This window comes from Zingiber officinale, chromosome 1B, assembly GCF_018446385.1.
Source record: "Zingiber officinale cultivar Zhangliang chromosome 1B, Zo_v1.1, whole genome shotgun sequence".
In the NCBI taxonomy this organism is placed as follows: Eukaryota; Viridiplantae; Streptophyta; class Magnoliopsida; order Zingiberales; family Zingiberaceae; genus Zingiber; species Zingiber officinale.
The window spans coordinates 56,236,586-56,259,422 of NC_055986.1; the positions used below are offsets into that span (position 1 = coordinate 56,236,586).

Here is a 22,837-nt window from a genome sequence, read left to right on the forward strand (position 1 = left end):
TGGAAGTCTTGAAGAAAGCATCCATATAAAGTAACCAGAAGAGTTCATTGCAAAAGGCAAAGAGCATCTTGTGTGCAAGCTCAATTAATCTATGGACTGAAGCAAAGCTTCAAGGTCTTGGAACATCCGGTTTATCAAAATAATCCAGACCTATGGATTTATTTAGTAACCGGATAAGTTTTGTGTATACAAAAAAGTGTGATGGAAACGTGGTGATATTTCTTGTACTATACGTAGATAACATTTTTGGTAGTTGGAAACAATATCAAAATGTTGTCAGAAGTAAGGGTATGGTTGTCCAAGCAATTCGATATGAAGGACTTGGGAGAATGTATATATTCTTGAGATCAAAGTAATAAGGGATCGCAAGAAAAGAATATTTTACTTATCCCAAGCTTCATATATCGAAAAAAATCCTTGCTCGTTTTAAGCATGCAAAACTCCAAGAAAGGTTTCTTACCTTTTTAGCATGGAGTAACTTTATCTAAAGAAATGTCTCCGTAGACATCAAAGGAGATAGAGGAAATGAAGGTAGTTCTTTATGCTTCGGCTGTCGAAAGCCTAATGTATGCTATACACGAGATCAGAAATCTGTTTTGCCAAGGGCATAGTTAGCAGATATCAAAGTAATCCGGGACAAGGACATTGGACTGTAGTAAAGCATATATTGAAGTACCTTAGAGGCACTAGAGATTATATGTTAGCTTACAAGACAGTTATTTTGGTCCCTGTGGGTTGCACGGATTTTGACTTCCAGTCAAATAGGGACAATAGTAAGTCAACCTCGGGGTTTTGTGTTTACTTTAGGAGGTAAAGTCATAACTATGGAAGAGTGATAAGCATAGGTGTTTTTCTAGACTCCACCATAGAAGCTGAGTATATGGCAAACCTCTGAGGTAGTCATAAAAGCTGAATGACACAATAACCTTAAGATAGACTTAGATATGATTTTCTGGTTTGTCCAAAGATTATTACAATTCATTGTAATGATATTGGTGCAGTAACAAACTCGAAGAAACCATAAGTCTATAAGGCAGGTAAACACAATAGAGCGCAAGTACCACCCAATATGAGAAATCGTATAAACGAGGAGCAGTTGTTGCTGCCTAGATTACATTAGATGATGACCTATAGATCTTTTCACTAAGGCCTTTAAGGCAAGAGCTTTTGATGAGCATGTTGAAGAGTTGGGAATCAGATGTATGACAGCAGATATAACAGCTTAGTCTTTTAGTATAAGTGGGAGATTGTTAGGATGTATACTAAAAGCCTAGCTTTTGGTATAAACATTTATCTAGAAATAAGAATCACATTGGCCAAATATCTACATTTATGATAAATGTAATTGTTCAATTAATTTATATTGTAGATAACATGGTGTGTGGTGTCACACACAGAAGATCATGTTATCGGTTCCTTATAAATTATAAACAGTAGCTCACGACCAAGATGGAAAGGAACAAATCATTGGAAGGTCATAGTGTAATTAGGTATTAGTTTATCTTAACTATATAATTACACTAGTACACTTAGAGTGTATTGAGTAGGACCATTTGAGGTCGTTTCTTTTATACTGACTTTATAAAAAAACAAATACCTCAGTTATTATGGAAGTGTGTGCTCTTAATCCTAATATAATAACAAGCACATATATTTGATATTTATTTCTTTAATTTATCAATGGGTGAGATTTAGTTCGATAAATCAATCAGCCCAATAAGTTGGGAAATGATATTACTTATAGTGTGTGTTGTTGATTATAGAAGGAAACTGTGTCCTAGTGATCTAGGTTGAGAATATCCCCAAGAGGAGCTCATAAGGATTGTCATGTTAAACCCTGCAGGTGGACTTAGTCCGACATGATGATGAAGTTGAGTGGTACTACTCTTGGAGCTAGATATTAATTAAGTGAGTTGTCAGTAACTTACTTAATTAGTGGACATTCGACATCTTAAACACAGGGAGACTAATACACTCATAATAAGAAGGAGCCCAAAATGTAATTTGGGATTGGTGCGGTAGTTCAATAATAGTTCTCTAGTGGAATGAATTATTATTGATAAAATTAAGTTGTGTGTTCGGGGCGAACACGGGATGCTTAATTTTATCGGGAGACCAAAACCAATTCCTCCTCTCGGTCCCTATCGTAGCCTCTTAATTATAGAGTACTATACCCACCTATACCCACCTTCTTACCCATCCCATAGGGGCCGGCCAAGCTAGCTTGGAGACCAAAAGTTAGGTTCAGGGTGCTTCAAGGTGGCCGGCCCTAGCTTGGGTTCAAGCTTGGTGTGGCCGACCCAAATTAAAATAAAAGGATTTTTATTTTTTAAAAATTTTCTTATGTGGATAACATGATTTAAAAGAGAGTTTAAAAATTTAAATCTTTCCTTTTATAAGATTCTACAAAAGATTAAGAGAAGAGCTAAATCTCTTTCCTTATTTGTAGATTAAAAGGTTGATTTTAATTTTGGTAAAAAACTTTCCTTTTTAATCATGTTCATGATTTAAAAGAAAGTTTAAAAATTAAAAATTCTCTTTTATTAGTTTCTACAAAAGATTAAGAAAATATTTGATATCTTTCCTTATTTGTAGATTGAAAAAAGATTTTAATTTTTAGAGATAACTTTCCTTTTTGGAAAATTATCCACATGTTTAAAAGAAAGATTTTAATTTATAAAATTTCCTTTTTATTAACCAATCATGAAGGGATAAAAATTATTGAAAAATTTTATAAATTTCTGGAAGCAAATAAGGAATTTTTAATTTGTGTTTAAAATTTTATTTGCTTGGAGATTTGTATATGGCCGGCCATTGCAAATTGAGAAGAGAAAAATTATTTTTAATTAAATAAATATTTCCTTTTCATGGCAAAAGAATTAAGGAAGTTTTTATTTAAATTTCCTTATTTGCCAAGACCAAGGATTATAAAAGAGGGGGTAGAGGTGCCTTCATGGGTGAACGACTCTATTATTTTCTCCTCTCTTTTTCTCCTTGGGTGTGGCCGGCCCCTCCTCTTTCTTTCTTCTCCATCTTGTGGCAGAACCTCTTCATGCTCTTGGAGTTTTAATTGGTGGCCGGATTCTAGATTGGAGAAGGAGAGAAAGCTTGCATCCCTTGGAGCTTGGTTGGTGGAAAAAGTTCTTCATCCTTTGGAAGTTTTTGCTTGCCCGAAACTTGAAGGAAGAAGAAGAAGGTGCTAGGTGGTTCTCATCTCTGAAGATCATTGCCCACACAATGTTCGAGGTTAGAAGAGGAATACGGTAGAAGATCAAGAGGTCTTTCTAAAAGGTATAACTAGTATTTTTCCTTTCCGCATCATACTAGTTATTTTTGGAAATAATACTAAATACAAGAGGCATACGATTCTAGTGTTTCGAATTTGTTTTCGATATAGTGTTCTTTCTTTTTTCTTTTCCTTGTGATTTAATTGTTCTTTTCGGTTGACCTAAAGTTATTTTAGGAAATTAAATATTAGCTTTCCTTAAAAGGTTTTGTCTAGTCGGTGGTGGTTGCTCCCATATCCAAGAAGGTCATGTGCCTCGCCACGTCAGTACTGGGAACCAATTTTGGAAATTAATATTTAATGAAATTAATAACTTAGGTGATTTGGATTAAACGTGTTAAGTTCCACAGGAGATCCAAGTCAAAACCTAAAAGAATAAATAGATTAAGTTTTGGATCAAACGTGTTAAGTTCCGCAGGCGATCCAAAATTTAATTTAAAAGAACACATGGTAGCTAGGAAAAGGTTCAGACCTTTGTACAAAATTTTTGTACAGTGGAACCTCTAGGTTTTCCGAGTAGCAACCAACAGCCCTACGATTATGATTGGAAATTTTAAATTTACCATATGTGTAAAAACTTATTTTTGAAACCTTCGTTAAAGTTTGTTATTGGATGAGAGTTATCATTGAACAATTAGATACGTACTTACTCAAATCATTGAAGTTTTCGACAACCTTCAATTTTGTGTAAGTCTTCGCTAAGACGAGTCAAATTTTGTCAAACTTTATTTTTCCTTGATAATATGAGATATGTATAGTGTCTACACAAAATTTTGTGATTTTTAGAGTAGTGTACATTTGTTTGTGCATTTCTAAAACTTGGATCTGACAGTTTTCGAAAGTGCAGTAATATCAGACCTCTCAATCGATCGGTTGATCGATTGAGAGGCTTGCGTTTTACCACAGAGAGCATCTGAATTGATCAATGGATCGATTTAGAGCGTTTCGATCGATAAAGGGATCGATTGGAACGCGTTTTTGATTTTCACAGAGGGCATCTGAATCGATCAACGGATCGATTCAGCGCGTTTGAATCGATCAATGGATCGATTGAGACGCATGTTCAATTCTCACAGAGGCGTCATGAATCGATCGACCGATCGATTCACTTGTTCTTAATCGATCGGTCGATCGATTGGGAATTTAGAACCCATCTTAAAACCTGGTTGACCTAAGTCTATTCTCACTTCCTCCCTGTCTCTCTTTCGACTCGCTCTGTGCCCTAACCTGGGCGATTTTCCCGGCGACTCTCCCGCCTGCATCGACCATTCTCTCCGACGGTTTTCTCCGACAAAGGGCGCTCTTCCACCTTTCTCCCGCTTCCCCTCTTCCTCTCTTGGCAAACGGGGCACCCCCTTCTTCCTTGTCTCTGCGTCGCTCGCACACCATGCGGACTCAAAACCATAAGTACATTTCTTTACACTCTTGTCATTTTTCTTTGGCTCTTGCTCTAATATGCGGACTAATCTACATATGTCTTGTGTGTTTTTGTGTGTTGCCTTGCCTTTTCCTCATGCATTGCATTGTATGCACGCACTATCCTTGCATTTTTTTTTTGTGTCTTCTTCCTTGCATTTTCTGTTGCACTGCATATTCATTTGCCATTTCTTGTTCCTTTGCATTTGCTATCAAATAGGAAGAAACAAAGAGTTTGTGAATCGGGCGAAGGATCGTCCATCCCACCATCACGCCCATTACCTCCCATTGATCCACACTTTCCTAATGCTGCTATGCAGCAGACCTTTAGTAAACATACCTTCAAACTAATAACCCCTAGGTCTATTGATCTTCAGTTCTATATGGACTCTTGTTTTGATATCTATTCCCTTTTCAGGCACTATAAACTTGAGTCAATGTTATCTTGTGAAAGGAATATCAATGTAAGTCTTGTCTCTGAATTCTATAACAATTTACACACTTCTGATGGTATCAACTATCATACTCGCGTTGCAAAGTGGAGTTTGGACTTTTCCTATGAGCTCCTTCAGTCCTTTCTAGGGTGTCTACCATCCGAGAGTGATTTTGTTTTTTATCCCACACTTCCTGATGAGTTGCCTCCACCATTTAAGCATCTCAGCATTGCATCCATGCATCAGTCCCTTTTTGGTCGTCCTCGTCTGGATGGGCTAAATGCACAGATCACTACCTTCTCTTCTCTTGAGTTATCAGCTGAGAACACCGCTCTATTTAAGGTGATCATTAACTGTCTCTTTACCATTGTCTCATGTTCCTTAGCCGCTCTTCGACCTCCTCACATGTTTGCATTATTATATGTCATTCGACATTCCCTTGACATCAACATCGCTCTGAACATCTTTCATTGCATTATTCATTTTACTCAGCCAGTGCAGCAGACGATTCACATGCCTTTCGGTCATCTCATCACTGACTGGCTGGAGTTCATGAAGATCGATGTTTCTCGGGGACAGCTGGAGCCCATGACTGTTGCCTATTCTCGGATTTCTTCACGCTCCTTCACGAAGATGGGCTTAGTGGGTGGTCCAGGGGGAGTTCGGTGGCGCGATGGGCGTGCTCTTGGTGAGGGACCCAGGGCTCGCCACCGGGGGGATGCACAGGCATTAGTTCCTGCGGCGGGTGATGCTGAGGAGGATATCCCCGAGCCAGCTTCTCCGACGTTTAAGGAGACTGTCGATACCCGCCTTGAGGAGCTGACTATAGAGGTAGCCAGCCTACGCACCATGATGGATACCATGGTCCATCAACAGACTACGATGCAGGCGACTCTGGACACGTTAGTGGATTTGGTGAGCTCTTGGGTGACGGGTCGCCCGTCTCAATCTGTTCCATCCATAGATCCCATCCCACATGCTGAGGATGTTCCTGGTGCTGTCTCTGCTGTTGGTTGCTACTCGGAAAATCTAACGGTTCCACTGTACAAAAATTTTGTACAAAGGTCTGAACCTTTTCCTAGCTACCATGTGTTCTTTTAAATTAAACTTGGATCGCCTGCGGAACTTAACACGTTTAATCCTAAGTTTAATTTATTTGTTCTTTTAGGTTTAGATTTGGATCTCCTGCGGAACTTAACACATTCGATCCAAATCACCTAGGTCACGAAGATAATTAAATATCTATTTCCAAAATTGGCTTCCAGTACTGCATGGCGAGGCACACGGCCTTCTTGGATATGGGAGCAACCACCACCGACTAGACAAAGCCTTTTAAGGAAATTAAATATTTAACCTTCCCATAGTAACCCTAGGTTAACGGCTAAGAACAATCAAATCACAAGGAAAAGAAAAAACAAAAGAACACAACTTCGAAAACTAATTCGAAAAACTAGAATCGCATGCCTCTTGTATTTGGTATTTTTACAAAGAAACAAAACTAACATGATGCGGAAAACAATTATTAGTTATACCTTTCTTTGTGAATAATGACCTCTTGATCTTCTACCGTATTCCTCTTCTAATCTCGGACGTTGTGTGGGCAACGATCTTCCGAGACGAGAACCACCTAGCACCTTCTTCTCCTTCCTTCAAGTTTCGGCCAAGCACAAAACTTCTAAAGGATAAAGAACCTTTTCCACCAACCAAGCTCCAAGGGATGCAAGCTTTCTCTCCTTCTTCTCCAAGCTAAGATCCGGCCACCACTTGATCTCCAAGAAAGATGAGAGGTTCGGCCACACCAAGGAGAGGAGAGAATTTGAAGAGGCCGGCCACACCAAGGAAGAAAAGAGGGAGAAAATAGAATAGAGGTTGTGTCCATGAAGGCACCCAAACCCTCTCTTTTATAATCCTTAGCTTTGGCAAATAAGGAAAATTTAATAAAACCTTCCTTAATTCTTTTTCTATTGAAAAAGAAAATTTTAATTAATTAAAATTAAAATCCTTTTCTTAGTGTATATGGCCGGCCACATCAAACAAGGAAACAAGGAAATTTTTCGCTAGAAAAATTAAAGCTTCCTAATTTGCTTCCGGAAAAATTTTAAAATAAAATTTCTCTTTAATAATTCCTTCATGGTTGATGCTATAAAAGGAAATTTCTATAATTTTAAAATTTATCTTTTCAACATGTGAATGATTTATAAGGAAAGTTTTTACCAAAATTAAAATTAACCTTTTAATCTACAAATAAGGAAAGAGATTTAACTCTTCTCTTAATCTTTTATAGAATCTTATAAAAGGAAATCTTTTAATTTTTAAACTCTCTTTTAAATCATGTATTCCACATAAAAAAAATTTAAAATTAAAATTCCTTTTCTATTTTTAATGGTCGGCCACACATAGGTTGAATCCATGCTTGAGCCGGCCACAATCAACATGGTTTGGCCGGCCCCTTGCTTGGGCTCCAAGCAAGGCTTGGTCGACCCCCTTTAGATGGGTGTGAAGGTGAGTATAGGTGGGTATAGTACTCTATAATTAAGAGGCTACGATAGGGACCGAGAGGAGGAATTGGTTTTGGTCTCCCGATAAAATTAAGCATCCCATGTTCGCCCCGAACACACAATTTAATTTTATCAATAATAATTCATTCCACTAGAGAACTATTATTGAACTACCGCACCAATCCCAAATTACATTTTTTGGGCTCCTTCTTACTATGAGTGTGTTAGTCTCCCTGTGTTTAAGATGTCGAATGTCCACTAATTAAGTGAGTTACTGACAACTCATTTAATTAATATCTTAGTCCAAGAGTAGTACCACTCAACCTTATCATCATGTCGGACTAAGTCCACCTGCAGGGTTTAACATGACAATCCTTATGAGCTCCTCTGGGGACATTATCAACCTAGATTACTAGGACACAGTTTCCTTCTAAAATCAACAACACACACTATAAGTGATATCTGTTGGTGCGGTTAGCACTAACGATTTAACCCAGATTTTGATGAATGAAAAATCAGGTTAAGTTAGTTTGTTGTTGTCTAACACTTTGATCGAGTGTGAAGGAGAAGTCCAGACAAGTCGACGGGCTGACCAGATGTCTGGCACGAAGCCCAGCTAGGTCGACGGGCTGACCGGATAGCTGGCATGAAGTCCAAGCGGGTCGACGGGCTGACCGGACGCTTAGGCACGAAGTCCAGCTAGGTCGACGGGCTGACCGGATAGCTGGCACGAAGTCCAGACGGGTCGACGGGCTTACCGGACGTCTGGCAGGTAAGTGAGGTAAGTCACTAGAGGGGAGTGACTGCGAGGACGCGTTCCCGGGAAGGGAACATTAGGCGTCGATCCGGCTTAGATCCATTTCGGATATCTAAGTCGAGATCGTGACTAGATTCTGGTTTCGGAAAGACGGAATCTAAGTCATACTCTTTTTGCTGATTCATACTCAATTTTCCTATCTATAAAACTATGCTAACAATCTGTGTTGCAGGGTATATTTGCCTCGGACTAACCTTTTCTTACAGGAGAAGGACTTTCTAGAGAAGAGGGGTCCGGGCACCCGGAGGGGATCCGGGCGCCCGGAGGTGAATTTTATCCAAGCCGAGTCGTCGCCACGTGGAGTTCGCTGATTAGACCTGCCACGTCGCACCAGGGTGCCCGAAAGGGATCCAGGCACCCGGAGCAGCATATAAAAGAAGCCCCAGGGGTGGAGCTTCAGGATTATCTCAGAACTCTTAGACTGCTTGCTCTGCTGCTCTGTGCTCCGACGACGCTAACGAAGCTCCGACAACGCGATCTTTTCTTTGTAGTTTTTCTTCTGTCGGTATAGCTTTGTTTTACTGTTTATTAGCATTTCTTGTACTTCCTTTGTACTTATCATTTTGAATTGCTAGTAAATTATCCAACGAAAGTACTCACGGAGTACGGGCCTTCGAGTAGGAGTCGTCACAGGCTCCGAACGAAGTAAAAAACACCCTGTTCATTTGTTTAGTATTGTTTTTTATTCCGCTGCGCTTAACTCTTTTAACTTTGTTTTTCGAATCGATATTCACCCCCCCCCCCCCTCTATCGACGTTTCACGATCCAACAATATCATTTCCCAACTTATCGGGTTTATTGATTTATCGAACTAAATCTCACCCATTGACAAATTAAAGAAATAAATATCAAATATATGTGCTTGTTATTATATTAGGATTAAGAGCATACACTTCCATAATAACTGAGGTCTTTGTTCATTTATAAAGTAAGTATAAAAGAAACGACCTCTAATGGTCCTACTCAATACACTCTAAGTGTACTAGTGTAATTATATAGTTAAGATAAACTAATACCTAATTACACTACGACCTTCCAATGGTTTGTTCCTTTCCATCTTGGTCGTGATCTACTATTTATAATTTATAAGGTACTGATAACATTATCTTTTGTATGTGACACCACATACTATGTTATCTATAATATAAATTAATTGAACAACTACAAATAAATGTAGATAATTTGACCAAATGTGATTCTTTATTCAAAATAAATGTCTACTAAAGCTTAGGCTTTCAGTATACACTCTAACATCTGCGACGACCCCTGCTCCAGCTACTACGTCTGCTCCTTCTGCTGATCCTGATCTTACTCCTCCGGGAGATGATCTCATTAAGTTCTATGTCCCTTTATGATACGTGTTATTGTACATTAAGTGGATGATTGTTGTGGAGTCCCTCTAGAACTTCATTTTATTTTGGGTATATAATATACTGTTTGTTGTATATTTTATTTTGTCTCTAAAATCACGGTTGTTATATTATGTTGATGTCTGCGTGTTTTAGGGGGAGTACCCCTCAGATTTATCGTGTTTGCTTAGTGCACATATTGAGGGGAGTTTTGTTTTTGATTTTTGACAAAGGGGGAGATATATGTTGAAGTTTATGCTTAATTTAATTAAAATTGAAATTCAAGCTGACTGTTTATGTTCATGCTTACTGCTTATGCTTATTTCAGATGAATTTCAACGTAGTTACAATCATTATTTATCATTGTATGATTATGATGTATTGGAAATTAGCCTAAACTTAAATAGATTGTCAAACATCAAAAAGGGGGAGATTGTTGGTGCAATCATGCCCTGGAAGTTTCAATGTGTTGACAATTGTTTAAGTTTAGGTTAATATGTTAGATCTAACATGCATTGTGAGTTTGCAGGAGAAGTCCTTGCAGGTCGGAAGATCGGATGTAAGGCAAGAGAAGTTCAAGAAGGTCGAGGACCGGATTCTTGGCAAAAGAGTCCTTACAGGTCATAAGATCGGATGCAAGGCAAGAGAAGTCCAAGAAGGTCGAGGATCAGATTCTTGTCAAGAGAAGTTCCTACAGGTCAGAAGGTTGGATGCATGTAAATTCATTTATCAAAAATCGATTGGTAAATCAATTTAGACATGGTTGTGAGGCAGAATGCCTCTGAATCGATCAGCCGATCGATTGGAAGAAAGCCAATTGATCGGCCGATCGATCGGGAAGCGTCTGCGCGAAGCACAGAATGCTTCTGGATTGATCATCCGATCGATTGGGGTAAACCAATCGATCGAGCGATCGATCCAAGAAGTTTTTGTCCGAAGCACAGAATGCTTCTGGATCGATCATCCGATCGATTGGGGTAAACCAATCGATCAAGTGATCGATCCAGGAAGTTTTTGTGCGAAGCACAGAAACCTCCTGAATCGATCAGCCGATCGATTGAAGTCACTCAATCGATCGACCGATCGATTCACAGAGACATTACGATTCTGCGATTCCATGCGCGAAGGTCTGAATCGATTCAAACACTGCCCCAATCGATTGAAGCACAACGAAATAATCTACACCTTTGATCTTGACGCGATGACTTCCAACGGATACTTGTGAATCGATTGAGATATAAACCCAATCGATTCACGGCGACGATTATGTGAGAAACGAGTAGTTTTCACGACGTTTAAAAAGATGGAAGAAAAAGGAACAATATCATCTCAGAGAAAAATACTGTTCTATTGCTCTGGTGTGATTAATCTTTGAAGTGCTCAAGATCTCTCAAGGGTTTGAAGTTAAGCTCTCGATCTCGCCACGTTTTCAAGTTCCACGCTGCAAGGAAGAAGTATTTCAAGTTTGCAATCTTTTCTTTCTTCTTCATTGTAGTGGGTGTGATATTTTTCTCTTGGAGAGGGAGAGTTGTAAGTCTTGTAAGGTTTCTCTACCTTCGGTGTCATTCCGAGAAGGAGAAGTTTGATAGTGGAAGGGTGAATGTGGTGTGGATCCTTGGACTAGTCACCTCCTTGAGGAGGTGGATACCAAGTAAATACAAGAGTTAGCATTGCTTTCAAGTGTCCGCTGCGAAAGATTAAATTGATCAAGAAAATGAAGTGAGTCATTCACCCCCCCCCCTCTAGCTCAACCGATCCTAACATATCCTTCAAAATAACACTTGTCTGATTTGAGTCCTAGCTTGTCGGAGACTTATCATAGAACATAGGCCTCACATCCCCAAATCTTCATAAAAGACATCTTGGGACTCTTCCCAGTTCATATTGTATATGGTGTCTTTATGACAACCTTGGATGGAACGCGGTTAAGTGTGAAAGCGACTGTCTCTAGAGCATGCCCCCAGAAGGAAGCAGGAAGTTATGTTTGACTCATCATCGTTCGTACCATATAAAGTTTCAAGGGATCTTTCCATTCTTAAGTTAGATGAGTTTTTTTGTAAATTAGAATTACACAAACAATCTAACTTGAGTCAAGTCGAGAAAGAAATTGCCTTGTATGCAGGATCAAGCAAAGAAATGAAGACAAGAACCAAGGATGAACCAGAAAGTGAGTCTGACTCAGACTCAACCAAAGAAGAAGAGTTGGTCAACATGGTCCCTAATCAACCAGATGCAAAACAAATCATAAATGATTTGTTACAGATGCAACAAGAAGGGGTATTTCAAACACGAATGCCCAAATTAGAAGGAGAATAGACCAAAAATAGCAAGAAGGAAGAAGGCCTTTCAAGCGACGTGGGACGAGTCATCTTCCGAGGAGTCCTATGCAGAAGAGCTGAAGTACTTGAGCCATCTTGCCCTTATAGCAAGAAACGAAGATTCTAAGTATGAGGAAGAGTATGAGTCCGAGACTGACACCAAGTTCGAGAGAAGTCATGGATCTGTATCCATTTTCGAAGGTCCTAATATGAAATCCAAAGATCTAGACAAATGGATTTTGGACAGTTCTCCAAACACATGACTGGGGATTAGCACAAATTCACTAGTATCAAGTTTAAAAATTTAGGTTCAGTTGTCTTTGGAAACAATGGCAAATTAAAGGTAATTGATAGAGGAGAAATTCAATTACAATTAAGTATATCAATTAAAAAAGTGCTGCTTGTTGAACATTTTTATTATAATTTGCTTAGTATAAGTCAATTAGGTAACTCTAGATTTAAAGAAAAATTCTTATCTTTTGAATGTCAAATAAGTTACATAAACTCACCCAATATATTATTAAAAGGATTTAGAGATAAAAATATTTATTCAATAAATCTACCAAAAACCTCACACAATTGTCTTTTGACACAACATGAAGAAACATGGTTATGACATAGGAGACTAGCTCACACCCATGTTAGAAATTTACTTAAATTAAACAAAATTAGTTTAGTCAAAGGTTTACCTAAATTAGAAATCCCTGAAAATAAAATTTGTAATCCTTGTCAGCAAGGAAAATAAATTAAATCAACTCATAAATTAATAATCAAAATAGAACTAATAAAATACTTAAACTATTACATTTAGACTTATTTGATTCCCATGGAATTAAATCACTAAATGGAAGTCTTTACTGTTTAGTTATAATAGATAATTACTCCAAATATACCTGGGTGAAATTCTTAACTCATAAATATGAAACTTTTGAAATATTTAGTAATTTCTATAAACAAATAGGAAATGACAAAGAAATAAAAATTAAGAAAATTAGAAGTGATAATGGAGGTGAATTTTAAAATAAAAAAATGTTAAACTTTTGTCTAGAAATTGTTTATCATCATGAGTTTTCTTGTCTTAAGTTTTTTTGTCATTAGAAGTAGAACGTAAAAATAGAACCTTACAAAAAGCTGCAAGAACAATGCTAAATAAATTCAATTTACCTAAATATTTTTTAGCTGAAGCCATTAATATGGCTTGTTACGTCCAAAATAGAATCATAATAAACAAGTTTTTAGGTAAAACATCTTATGAAATTTATTTTAATAAAACTCCAAACGTAAAATACTTTAAAGTATTTGGATGTGATGTACATATTTTAAACCTTAAAGATTACTTAGGAAAATTTACCTTAAAACCCCAACAAGGAATTTTCCTTGGATATTCATCCATCAGTAGAGCATATAGGGTTTATAATAAATTCACTTTAAAAATTGAAGAAACAACTAATGCCACCTTTAATGAAAATAACGATTTAATTAATCTTGGGAAAAGTAATAATCAACCAAATTCAATAAATCATGAAGAAGAAGAAGAACAAATAACACAAAACAAACAAATAGAAAAACAACCCAAGAATAATATGACTAAACCCTGACCATCCAATTGATCAAATAATAGAAAATCCTGAGTTGAGAGTTCAGACCCGATTAGCTTTTAGGAACTTAAGTCAAATATCACTAATATCTAAAATTGAATCCAAAACCATAAACAATGCATTGTTTGAGCCTGACTGGTAATTGTAATGCAAAAAGAGTTGGGTCAATTTGAAAGGAATCAAGTTTGGGATCTAGTACCTCCACCAAAAAATAAGTTAGTTATTGACACTAAGTGGGTCTTTAGGAATAAGTTGAATGACCAAGGAGAAATCATAAGGAACAAAGCCTGACTAGTTGCCAAAGGGTTTAGTCAAGTCGAAGGACTTGATTACGATGAAACTTATGCCCCTGTAGCTATGCTTGAATCAATTAGGATGTTGCTAGCGTATGCATCATACAAAGGATTCAAGTTATATTAAATGAATGTTAAATATGTATTCCTAAATGGACAAATTAAAGAGGAGGTCTATGTAAGTCAACCATCAGGTTTTGAAGACCTAGAGTACCCAAACCATGTTTTTAAGCTAAAAAAGGCTCTATATTTACCAAACGTTTACCTGAAACTGAATTCAGTAACTTAAGAAGACAATTAGGCATGTGCTTTATAGAATAAGTTTTTTCTTTATTTCATTTTTTAAAAATTAGTTTTTTCAAATTTATATTTTTAAAATTCCCCTTCCAAAATTTGTTTTCAAAATATTCTATCTTTTTGGAGTAGCCTAGGACTTACTATAGAATTGCATGTTCCTATAGTCTTAGAAGCTAGCATCTCACAAGTATAGTAAGATACTTTGCTTGTATATTTTGAAATATAGAACAGTGTGGGATGCTTAGGACTTAGCCTAAGATTTTAAATGCTTATATCAGTGTATCGCTATAAATCTAGGCTTTAAACAAAACACATTGATCAATTTGAGAAATCTAGCTAGTAACAAACTAGTTAGAATCAAACTCTCAAATTGACTAACCTAATTTAGCAGCTGCTATCTTGTGGTAGTTAGCTAAGTATGATGGTTGGACATTTCATTATAAGGACTTTTTTTTCTAGTTTAAAAACCATGCTTGGACTTTTAGGTATTTATTAATTTTAGGGGGAGCTTCAATTTCCATTTTAGAATTTTTCATGACTAAGGAAATTGGAAATTATTTTTTCTAATTTCAAACTTAATTTTTTAAAATTTTCAAACTCTTTTCAAAAAAATTTTCAAATTTAACTATACAAATTTTCAAGTTCTCTTAAAATTTTTCTTTACCAAATTTTCAAAATTATTTTTAAAACTTTTAAACCAACATATTTCAAAATTATTTATAATTTTTTTCAAAATTATTAACTTAAAAAAAATTTCAAAATAATTTTTAAACCTTTAACTTAACAAACTTTCAAAATTATTAACTTACAAATTTTTTAAAATTATTTTTAAACCTTTAACTTAACAAATTTTTAAAATTATTAACTTAACAAAAATTTTAAAATTATTTTTAACCTTTTAACTTAACAAATTTTTAAAATTATTTACTTAAATTTTCAAAATTATTTTTAAAAACCTTTAACTCAACAAAATTTTAAAATTATTTAACTTATCAAATTTTCAAAATTATTTTAAACTTTTACCTTACCAAATTTTTTAAAATTTAACTTAAAATTAACAAATGTTCAATCTTACTACAAATTTTCAAACTTCTTTTTAACTTTTTCAAAGTACTTTCAAATTTATCTTCATAATGTATCTTTATAAGTTTTCGAATGTCTACTTTTTAAATATTTTGGAAACTTGCTTAAATTTTCTTATTTTCAAAACCATGTCCAATGGTTATAACATTTTAGTTGTATTTTCCCTATTTTTGATGTGTGTCAAAGGGGCAAAGATAGTAAATTCAAGGAGAGTTGTTAAAATTAGGGGAGAGTTAAGTAAAAATTACTTGTTTATATATATTAGCATATGTTATTAACTTAACTTTGAACCTTGGTTGCCAAACATCAGAAAGGAGGTATTATTGGTGCAGGATACACCAGAATCGAACCTGAGTTTTGATGCTGTCAAAGATTCAAGTTAAGTCTGGTTGTGATCTAACAAGTTGACTGAGTGTGCAGACTGTTTACTCAACCGAGAAAGTCCTAGTCACGACTAGGTAGGAAAGACTTAGTAGATCGCGGGAGCCCGGCAGAAAGTCCAAGTGGGTCGAGAGGAGTCAACACTTGGCAGGAAAGCCGATTGGTTTGGAGGACCAAAGATCAAGGGAAAGTCTTGGTGGGTCGATCTGATGCTAAGCGGTAAAGTCCAAACAAGTCTGGAGGACCAATGTTTGGAAGGTAGGTTGAGGTAAACAACTGGAGAAGAGTGACAGTGAGGACGTGTTCCGGGAATGAACAAACTCTAGATCGCTGATCCAACTGAGGAAATCGGGAAGGTTTCCAAGTTGAGATCAAGACAATCTTACTGTTTATTACTACTCATGCATCTTACTATATTACTATGCTAACTCTGTTTTGCAAGAGCTTTTATTCTAACTCTATTTTGCAGGAACTGAAGTTTATCGGTCGACCGAACACTAGGATCGGTTGACCGAATACCAGGATTGATCGACCGAACCAAGTTGATTCAGACTAGAGATTAGTTGAATCAGAGTTTGGTAAAGTGACTGATCGGTTGACCAAACCATGCAAACGTGGCACAGAACAAATCAATTAGAAGTAGAGATGGAAGCTAGCCTGATCGGTCGACCGAACATAGGGATCCGTCGACTGAACGATCACTTCATTAATGATACATTAAGTCCGAATCTCGACGAACAGGGAAATTCACTGTTTGGTCGACCGAAGAAGGGGATCAGTTGACCAAACCATTAAAGCTCATTAAATGCGTGAAGATCAGATCTCAGGGAAGATGGAAGGGATCGTGTTTAGTCGACCGATAGAAGATTTGGTCGACCGAACTGATTAGTCGACTGATGGGTTTATCAGTTGACCAAACGATGCTTATAAAAGGGGAGCTCAAGGTCCAAGGCAAAGCATTTGTTTTCAGTTCATCTCTGTGTAAAGTTGCTGCTCATGCTACTACTCTACTACTCATCTTCAAGCAAGCTGCTGCTCCATCCATAAAGTACTGACCGAGCTCCATCTTCTATCCAGTGTCAGTATATTTTTATTTAGCTTGCTTTGTACTTAACTTCAAGTAAAATAGTAGGTTGTTACTATCTTACATATTTCATTGTATGAATTACTTCTTTCCGAAGATTTTGGAAAGAAGAGTTTTAGTGAATTGTCTAACGGTGTGATCAAGGATCGCGGGTCTTGGAGTAATAGTCGACCTAAGATCCAAACCAAGTAACCGAAACAAGTCTTTTATTTTCCGCTGCACTACTCGTATTTTAAACACTTCAAAAGAAAAGTTTTTAAAAAGTGATATTCCCCCCCCCCCCCCCCTCTATCGCATCTTTCGATCTTTCACAATATGCATATCATCAGCTAAGAATTCTTGTACATCTATATTGCATTATAATTGCTCTCCAATTCAAGTATAATGTCCTTCCTCCTCATTCCAAGTAGGTTTAAAGTAATCACCAAGTGTTGTACAATGATTCAGAACCTCATCTTCTAGAATACTTGCTTCTTCATTTAGATCAAATATCATATTACTGCTTATATCTCTATTTGTGTTCTACACACCACTATACTTAGAAGATGATGGAATATTTATTCTAGATAATTCTCGTACATTAGCTCCATGTCCTATGCAAGAATTTGCATCAAGCGTATTCCATATCTCAGAGAGAATTTCTTCAGTAATATGATCGCCCCTGATAAATAAATTATAAATTAATTTAGCAACTTACAACTACATAATCAAGTGTTGTTGTACATACTAATTTAGCAAAGACCAAGTAATGATATATATGGTGTACATATTAGATTTTCATAATTTATCAGTGATTGTGACACAATTCGACAGATATAGACCTAGGAGTTTTTGTAATTTTGCATAATCTCAACCACTAGGAAGGGTTAAGTGAGGAAAAGGTATATATAGTGTAAAAGTAAAGTTTTAATCAAAGATCACGTTGGACCTGATATCATCCCATATTAGACCCGCATTGAAGCAGAAACTTCTCGTAACATTGGGCCACCACTAAGAATCCTAAATAAGCAATGGATAGTACAATTTAACTCCTTACAACACTAGAAGCTAACAATACGGTAAATGGGTATACTCAAACAAGTTTAGGTTCATAAGTGGATTTTAGTCAAAATACATTGATGGACCTAGGGTAATTGGATTTATGCAAACGCCCAATAACTACGAAGTGTTGAGCGAGGAGAAGGTAGATATGATATCAAACTAAAATTTTGATCAAGGAAGAAAGTTGGTCTGATATGATCGCATAGCAGGCCCAACATGTTGATACCTACCATATCAACCTAACATGTATGAGCAAAGTCTAGCTGAAATCTAGCATAACAGTGGAGTACCTTGTAAACCGATTAAGTATTGAAGTACATCATATTTCAGGTGTTGTTGAATATTTATTCCTCACACATCCAATAAAACCATTGATACAATTTTTGTCATCACCCTGTGCTACCAAACTGTAATTTTTTTTACATGACAACCCTATTTTATAGTAGTAAATTTATACATACATCGCTAAATATTTATCCTTCAACGCCGAGGTTTTTAGTAACTATCTTCTTCTACTAATTTCACTCTTGCTAGAAATTTATCCTTCAACGCCGAGGTTTTTAACCACTATTGTCCTTTGAACTCTTATCTTAAAACTCTTACGACAATATCCCTAAACTCTAAATAGTCTTTTGTAATCCCGCCAAATAGCACAAGAAGGTATGACTAGCGGAGGAGGTTCATGATTGTTTCGTGTTTATAAGACCAAGAAAAGGGAAGGAGGGAGAAAGAGGGTGAGAGGACGTGCATCCGAACTATAAAATAATTTTTAATTAAAAATGTACCTTAAATGCTTGGAAAATAATGATTTGAGAAGGTTGGCAGATTGAAGGGAGGGATAAAGGGAGAATTTTATTATTTTTACACGCTCTTTGGTATAAACAAAATTACCATATATTTTTTTTTATAAATATCATATTCAAGATGCGTATTATCGCACATGATATTTATATATACATTCACACGTATGGATTTAATTAATATATACTTATTTTTTTTAATGCATTTCCTGTGTTTATAATTAAATTAATGCCAAATCTCCAACCATTCCTATCCATTGGTTTAGACGTTGCGGCTTCTCTCCAGTCTCCTCCACGATACAAAACCTAGCAAATCTGACGGCTCATATTTCGCATCAGTTTCCTTCTGCCCGTTGGATTTCAGCCGTCTGGAGCCGCGGTCTCGCACCTCCCTCTATATCAGCGACACCACGCCACAAGCGACGCCCACGCCAAGAGCCGCCCTAGTGTGCGTGAGACAAACCTTTTAGGGTTTCCCTCTCTTCGCGTGTTTGTCTTCCTCTTCTTCCCGGTCGATCCAATGGAGCAGGAGGCGGTCCGATCGAAGGGCACGGTGAAGTGGTTTAACGATACCAAGGGGTTCGGCTTCATCACGCCAGACGATGGCGGGGAGGATCTCTTCGTTCACCAGTCTTCCATCAAATCCGACGGGTTCCGGAGCCTCGCCGAGGGCGAGAACGTGGAGTATTCCCTCTCCGAGGGGGACGACGGGCGCAGCAAGGCCATCGACGTCACCGGCCCGGATGGATCTTCGGTCCAGGGTAGTGGTGGAGGGCGAAGGGATGGCTTCGGTGGGGGCCGAGGGGGATCATCTCGGGGCGGAGGTTATGGAGGAGGTTACGGGTTCACCAGCGGTGGTGGCGGAGGGAGAGGAAGGGGAGGAGGTTATGGCGGGGGAGGCTCAGGCGGTGCCTGCTACAAGTGCGGCGAGACTGGACACATTGCTAAAGATTGTTACCAGGGTGGCGGTGGAGGTGGCAACGGAGGCGGTGGTGGTGCTTGCTATAACTGCGGTGAGACGGGGCATCTTGCTAGAGATTGTTACCAGGGTGGAGGCGGAGGTGGGAGGAATGGTGGGGGCGGTGGTGGATCCTGTTATAACTGTGGTGAGACCGGGCACTTTGCTAGGGAGTGCCCAGGCAGGAACTGAGAATGGATTTAATTTACCATTAGCATCAACTTTTTTGCCCATCTATCCATGATCTAATACTCTAACATCTGCTACCTTGTGGGCTTATGTTCTCTTTTGGCGTTGCTTGTAATCGCAGTATTCCTCCTCCTTGCAATACATGCGGATGTCTGTTTGACTTGATATGTCTATTTTGTTGGATTGTAACTTCACTTTTGGATCTTGAAAGCAATATTTGAATTGCAAGCTAGTGTTTCTCAATCTCCTTTTCTTATTATAATTGTGCTCTAGTTTGTTAGTTGCTTCTTGATTTTCTCCTTAAATTCCATACTGTGTGGATACGTGATGATGTTATTCAGGTGAACTACTAATTTTGAATATCATTTGATCTCAATCTTGGAACTACTTGTGCAATCCTGTCGGAGATTGGTTGCTTGCGCTCCTTGTCCTTACTACGTTGGAGGTTAGTATTGCTTTACTATTATGAAATATGCCCCATTTATAATCAGTCTATCTACACATTTGCTGTTTCGAAAGAAATTTGTGTATTGTTTAATGGGCTATCTATGTTCTCTCAAAAACAACAATTTCGTGATTGGTTTGAGCGCATGTCCTCTCATAGAACAACCTAATACCGATGCTTGATTTAGATGTTTGTTTTCTACAAATAAATGCTTTTACCATGATTTATCAATGCATCTCTGTCCAAATTGCTTCATCTATCCTGTATGATAAAATCGTAGAAGGTTTTTATAGTAGTATGCTACATGAATTATATATTCCTCGTTCAATATTTACAAAGCCTACTGAATAAACTTTTGGTCAGAATATTCTGTTTGATTTTCATTTTAATCAGGTTTAACAGTTTGTTCTGAGCTTGTGAGTTGTAAGATATCCCATTACGAGGAACATATGATCTTATTCTAATTGGTGAATTGCTATTCTTTCAGCTACTAATGCAGCAAATCATTGAATTTTTGATAGAACGTTTTATTAAGAAATTTTTGGTTAGTGGATGGTTGTTAAAATAGTTGACGGGAACTTTCTTCTTATTTAGGTTAACAAAAGGACTTCCATAGATTAACTGGAAAACTTCCATAGGACTTCTCAATTGATCCGCTGATATGTGTTTGTTTTTGTCCTAATTTAGTTTACTGTAATACCCTACCACATTAAAAAAAATGCTTTTGTTTACTTTACAGTATGTTTTGAACATGAACACTTAGATGTTACTCTTACTCTTATCTGAGTGAATAGAGTTTCTAGAGGCCAGCAAGTCAGCAGTTTACCTGTAAGCTGTAGTGCTCTTGAACTTATAGTTGTAGGAAGTTTTCCAGCAGTAAGATAGGCTTGTACCTTTCTCTGTTTTTCTGCGGTTTCCCATGGAATATTATCCTATTACCTTAATATTTGGGCCTATTCTAAAATCTGATAGTCTTTCAATTCTCGTTTGTTTACTGATATAAATCAAGATAATATATTCAGTATGAATATAAGCGGCGATTTAAAAAAAAAAAAAATCATTTTGTTTTTGAAGGAGCTTTTTATTGTTAAAAGCATATACTATAAAGTAGCAATTAATATGAGATATATATATGAGAAATTCGTCAACATTATCTTCCCTGGTCTTCTCTCTATCTGTATGGCCGTCTTTGTTTCTGTCCGCATTCTTTATATCCTTTCTATCTGATATTCGTAAGGCTGTTTGCTGTATCTCAAATGTCCATCTTTGGCCCTATTCAGAGTTATGCTCATGACTGCTCATTCCCATTGTTTTGTTTGCTAAACCGTCTGTTAAATCTGTCGCGATTTGACAACTTTCAAATTGTTGCTAATTCTGTCGGTTAATTTAATCGTTATTTGATAATTTTTAAATTAGTAATGAAAATTTAATGTCGTTGCTAACTTTGTCTGCTAATTTGTTATTTGACAGCTTTTCTTGTAGTGGTTTGCTAGATTGTAGTGGTTTGCTATCTTATTCAAAATTAATAATTTGAAATAAAAAAATTATTTTACTAAATTTAAATATTTATTTGTTAATACATTATATATTAGTTTTTTTAAATTTTTTTTATCTCCTCTTTATAATATTTAGGGAATGATTTTTTTAAAAAAAAATTTAGAAAATATTATTTATAAATACTAAAATTAGAGAATGGATAAGATAATGTTGATCCAAGACAATATCTTAAATAGTTGAAACCAATGCATTAGAAAATTTGAAAAATGAAACATTGAAATAAAAAAGAAAATAGACATTATTTAAATAAAATTGTTAAAACATGCAATTCTATTTATGCCAAACTTCCACAATAAAATCTTTAAATCGATGTATAAAACCACTAATTTATGTCAGAGTCAAGAGTCAGATTAATACTCTATATTATTTAATTAATATTTTATTGCAGGTATTTATGCATAATATTTATTTATTTACTTACTCATATTGACTGATATATGTATCAACTTTCTCATAAAAAAATGATAAATTATCATTGATTATATTTGACCTCATAAAATTTTTTATCAATTATGAAAGTAAATTGAAAAGTGTATGTGGTGGACAATTCAAAAGTTTAGTATCTTTTTATTGCGTTTCCTATTTTAAAAAAAAATTCTATAAATATATTATAGTTGAGAATACGATTCGAACCCTTTAAAATGATCTAACTTATATCTAGTGAATTTCGGATAATTGGACGTGGATCTCATATGTATAGAATCTATAGTCCCACATCTATTATCATCTATTTATTGATAATAGATGTTTAGTATATATGGATTTATAGTCCCACATCTATTATCATCGATGAGCTGATAATAGATGTGCACTATATAACGGGTTGGTCCCCAGAGGATTGGGGTAATCTTGAGACGTCTCTTCGTTCCCCATTGGCGAAGAGAATTCGGTGTCGTCAACCCTAACTCTTTCGGAAGGCCAACCTTCTTCTCCTCCTTCTTTTTCCGCAGGATAGTTGGATCAGCGAGCTTTGCACGAAGAACCATGACGATT

The 22,837-nt window shown here is 36.5% G+C and overlaps 1 protein-coding gene across 1 annotated transcript; it reads left to right on the forward strand.

The window, feature by feature from the left end:
• The first annotated feature begins 19,102 nt into the window (after window positions 1-19,102).
• On the forward strand, window positions 19,103-20,085 carry LOC121967757 (glycine-rich protein 2-like). The gene has a single exon (XM_042518215.1). The coding sequence runs from the start codon at window positions 19,216-19,218 to the stop codon at window positions 19,843-19,845; it is 630 nt and encodes a 209-aa protein (XP_042374149.1). The 5' UTR covers window positions 19,103-19,215; the 3' UTR covers window positions 19,846-20,085.
• The last annotated feature ends 2,752 nt before the right edge of the window (window positions 20,086-22,837 follow it).

Coding starts and splice junctions, on each gene's coding strand:
- LOC121967757 (XM_042518215.1), top strand. CDS start 19,216: ATGGAGCAGGAGGCGGTCCGATCGAAGGGCACGGTGAAGTGGTTTAAC.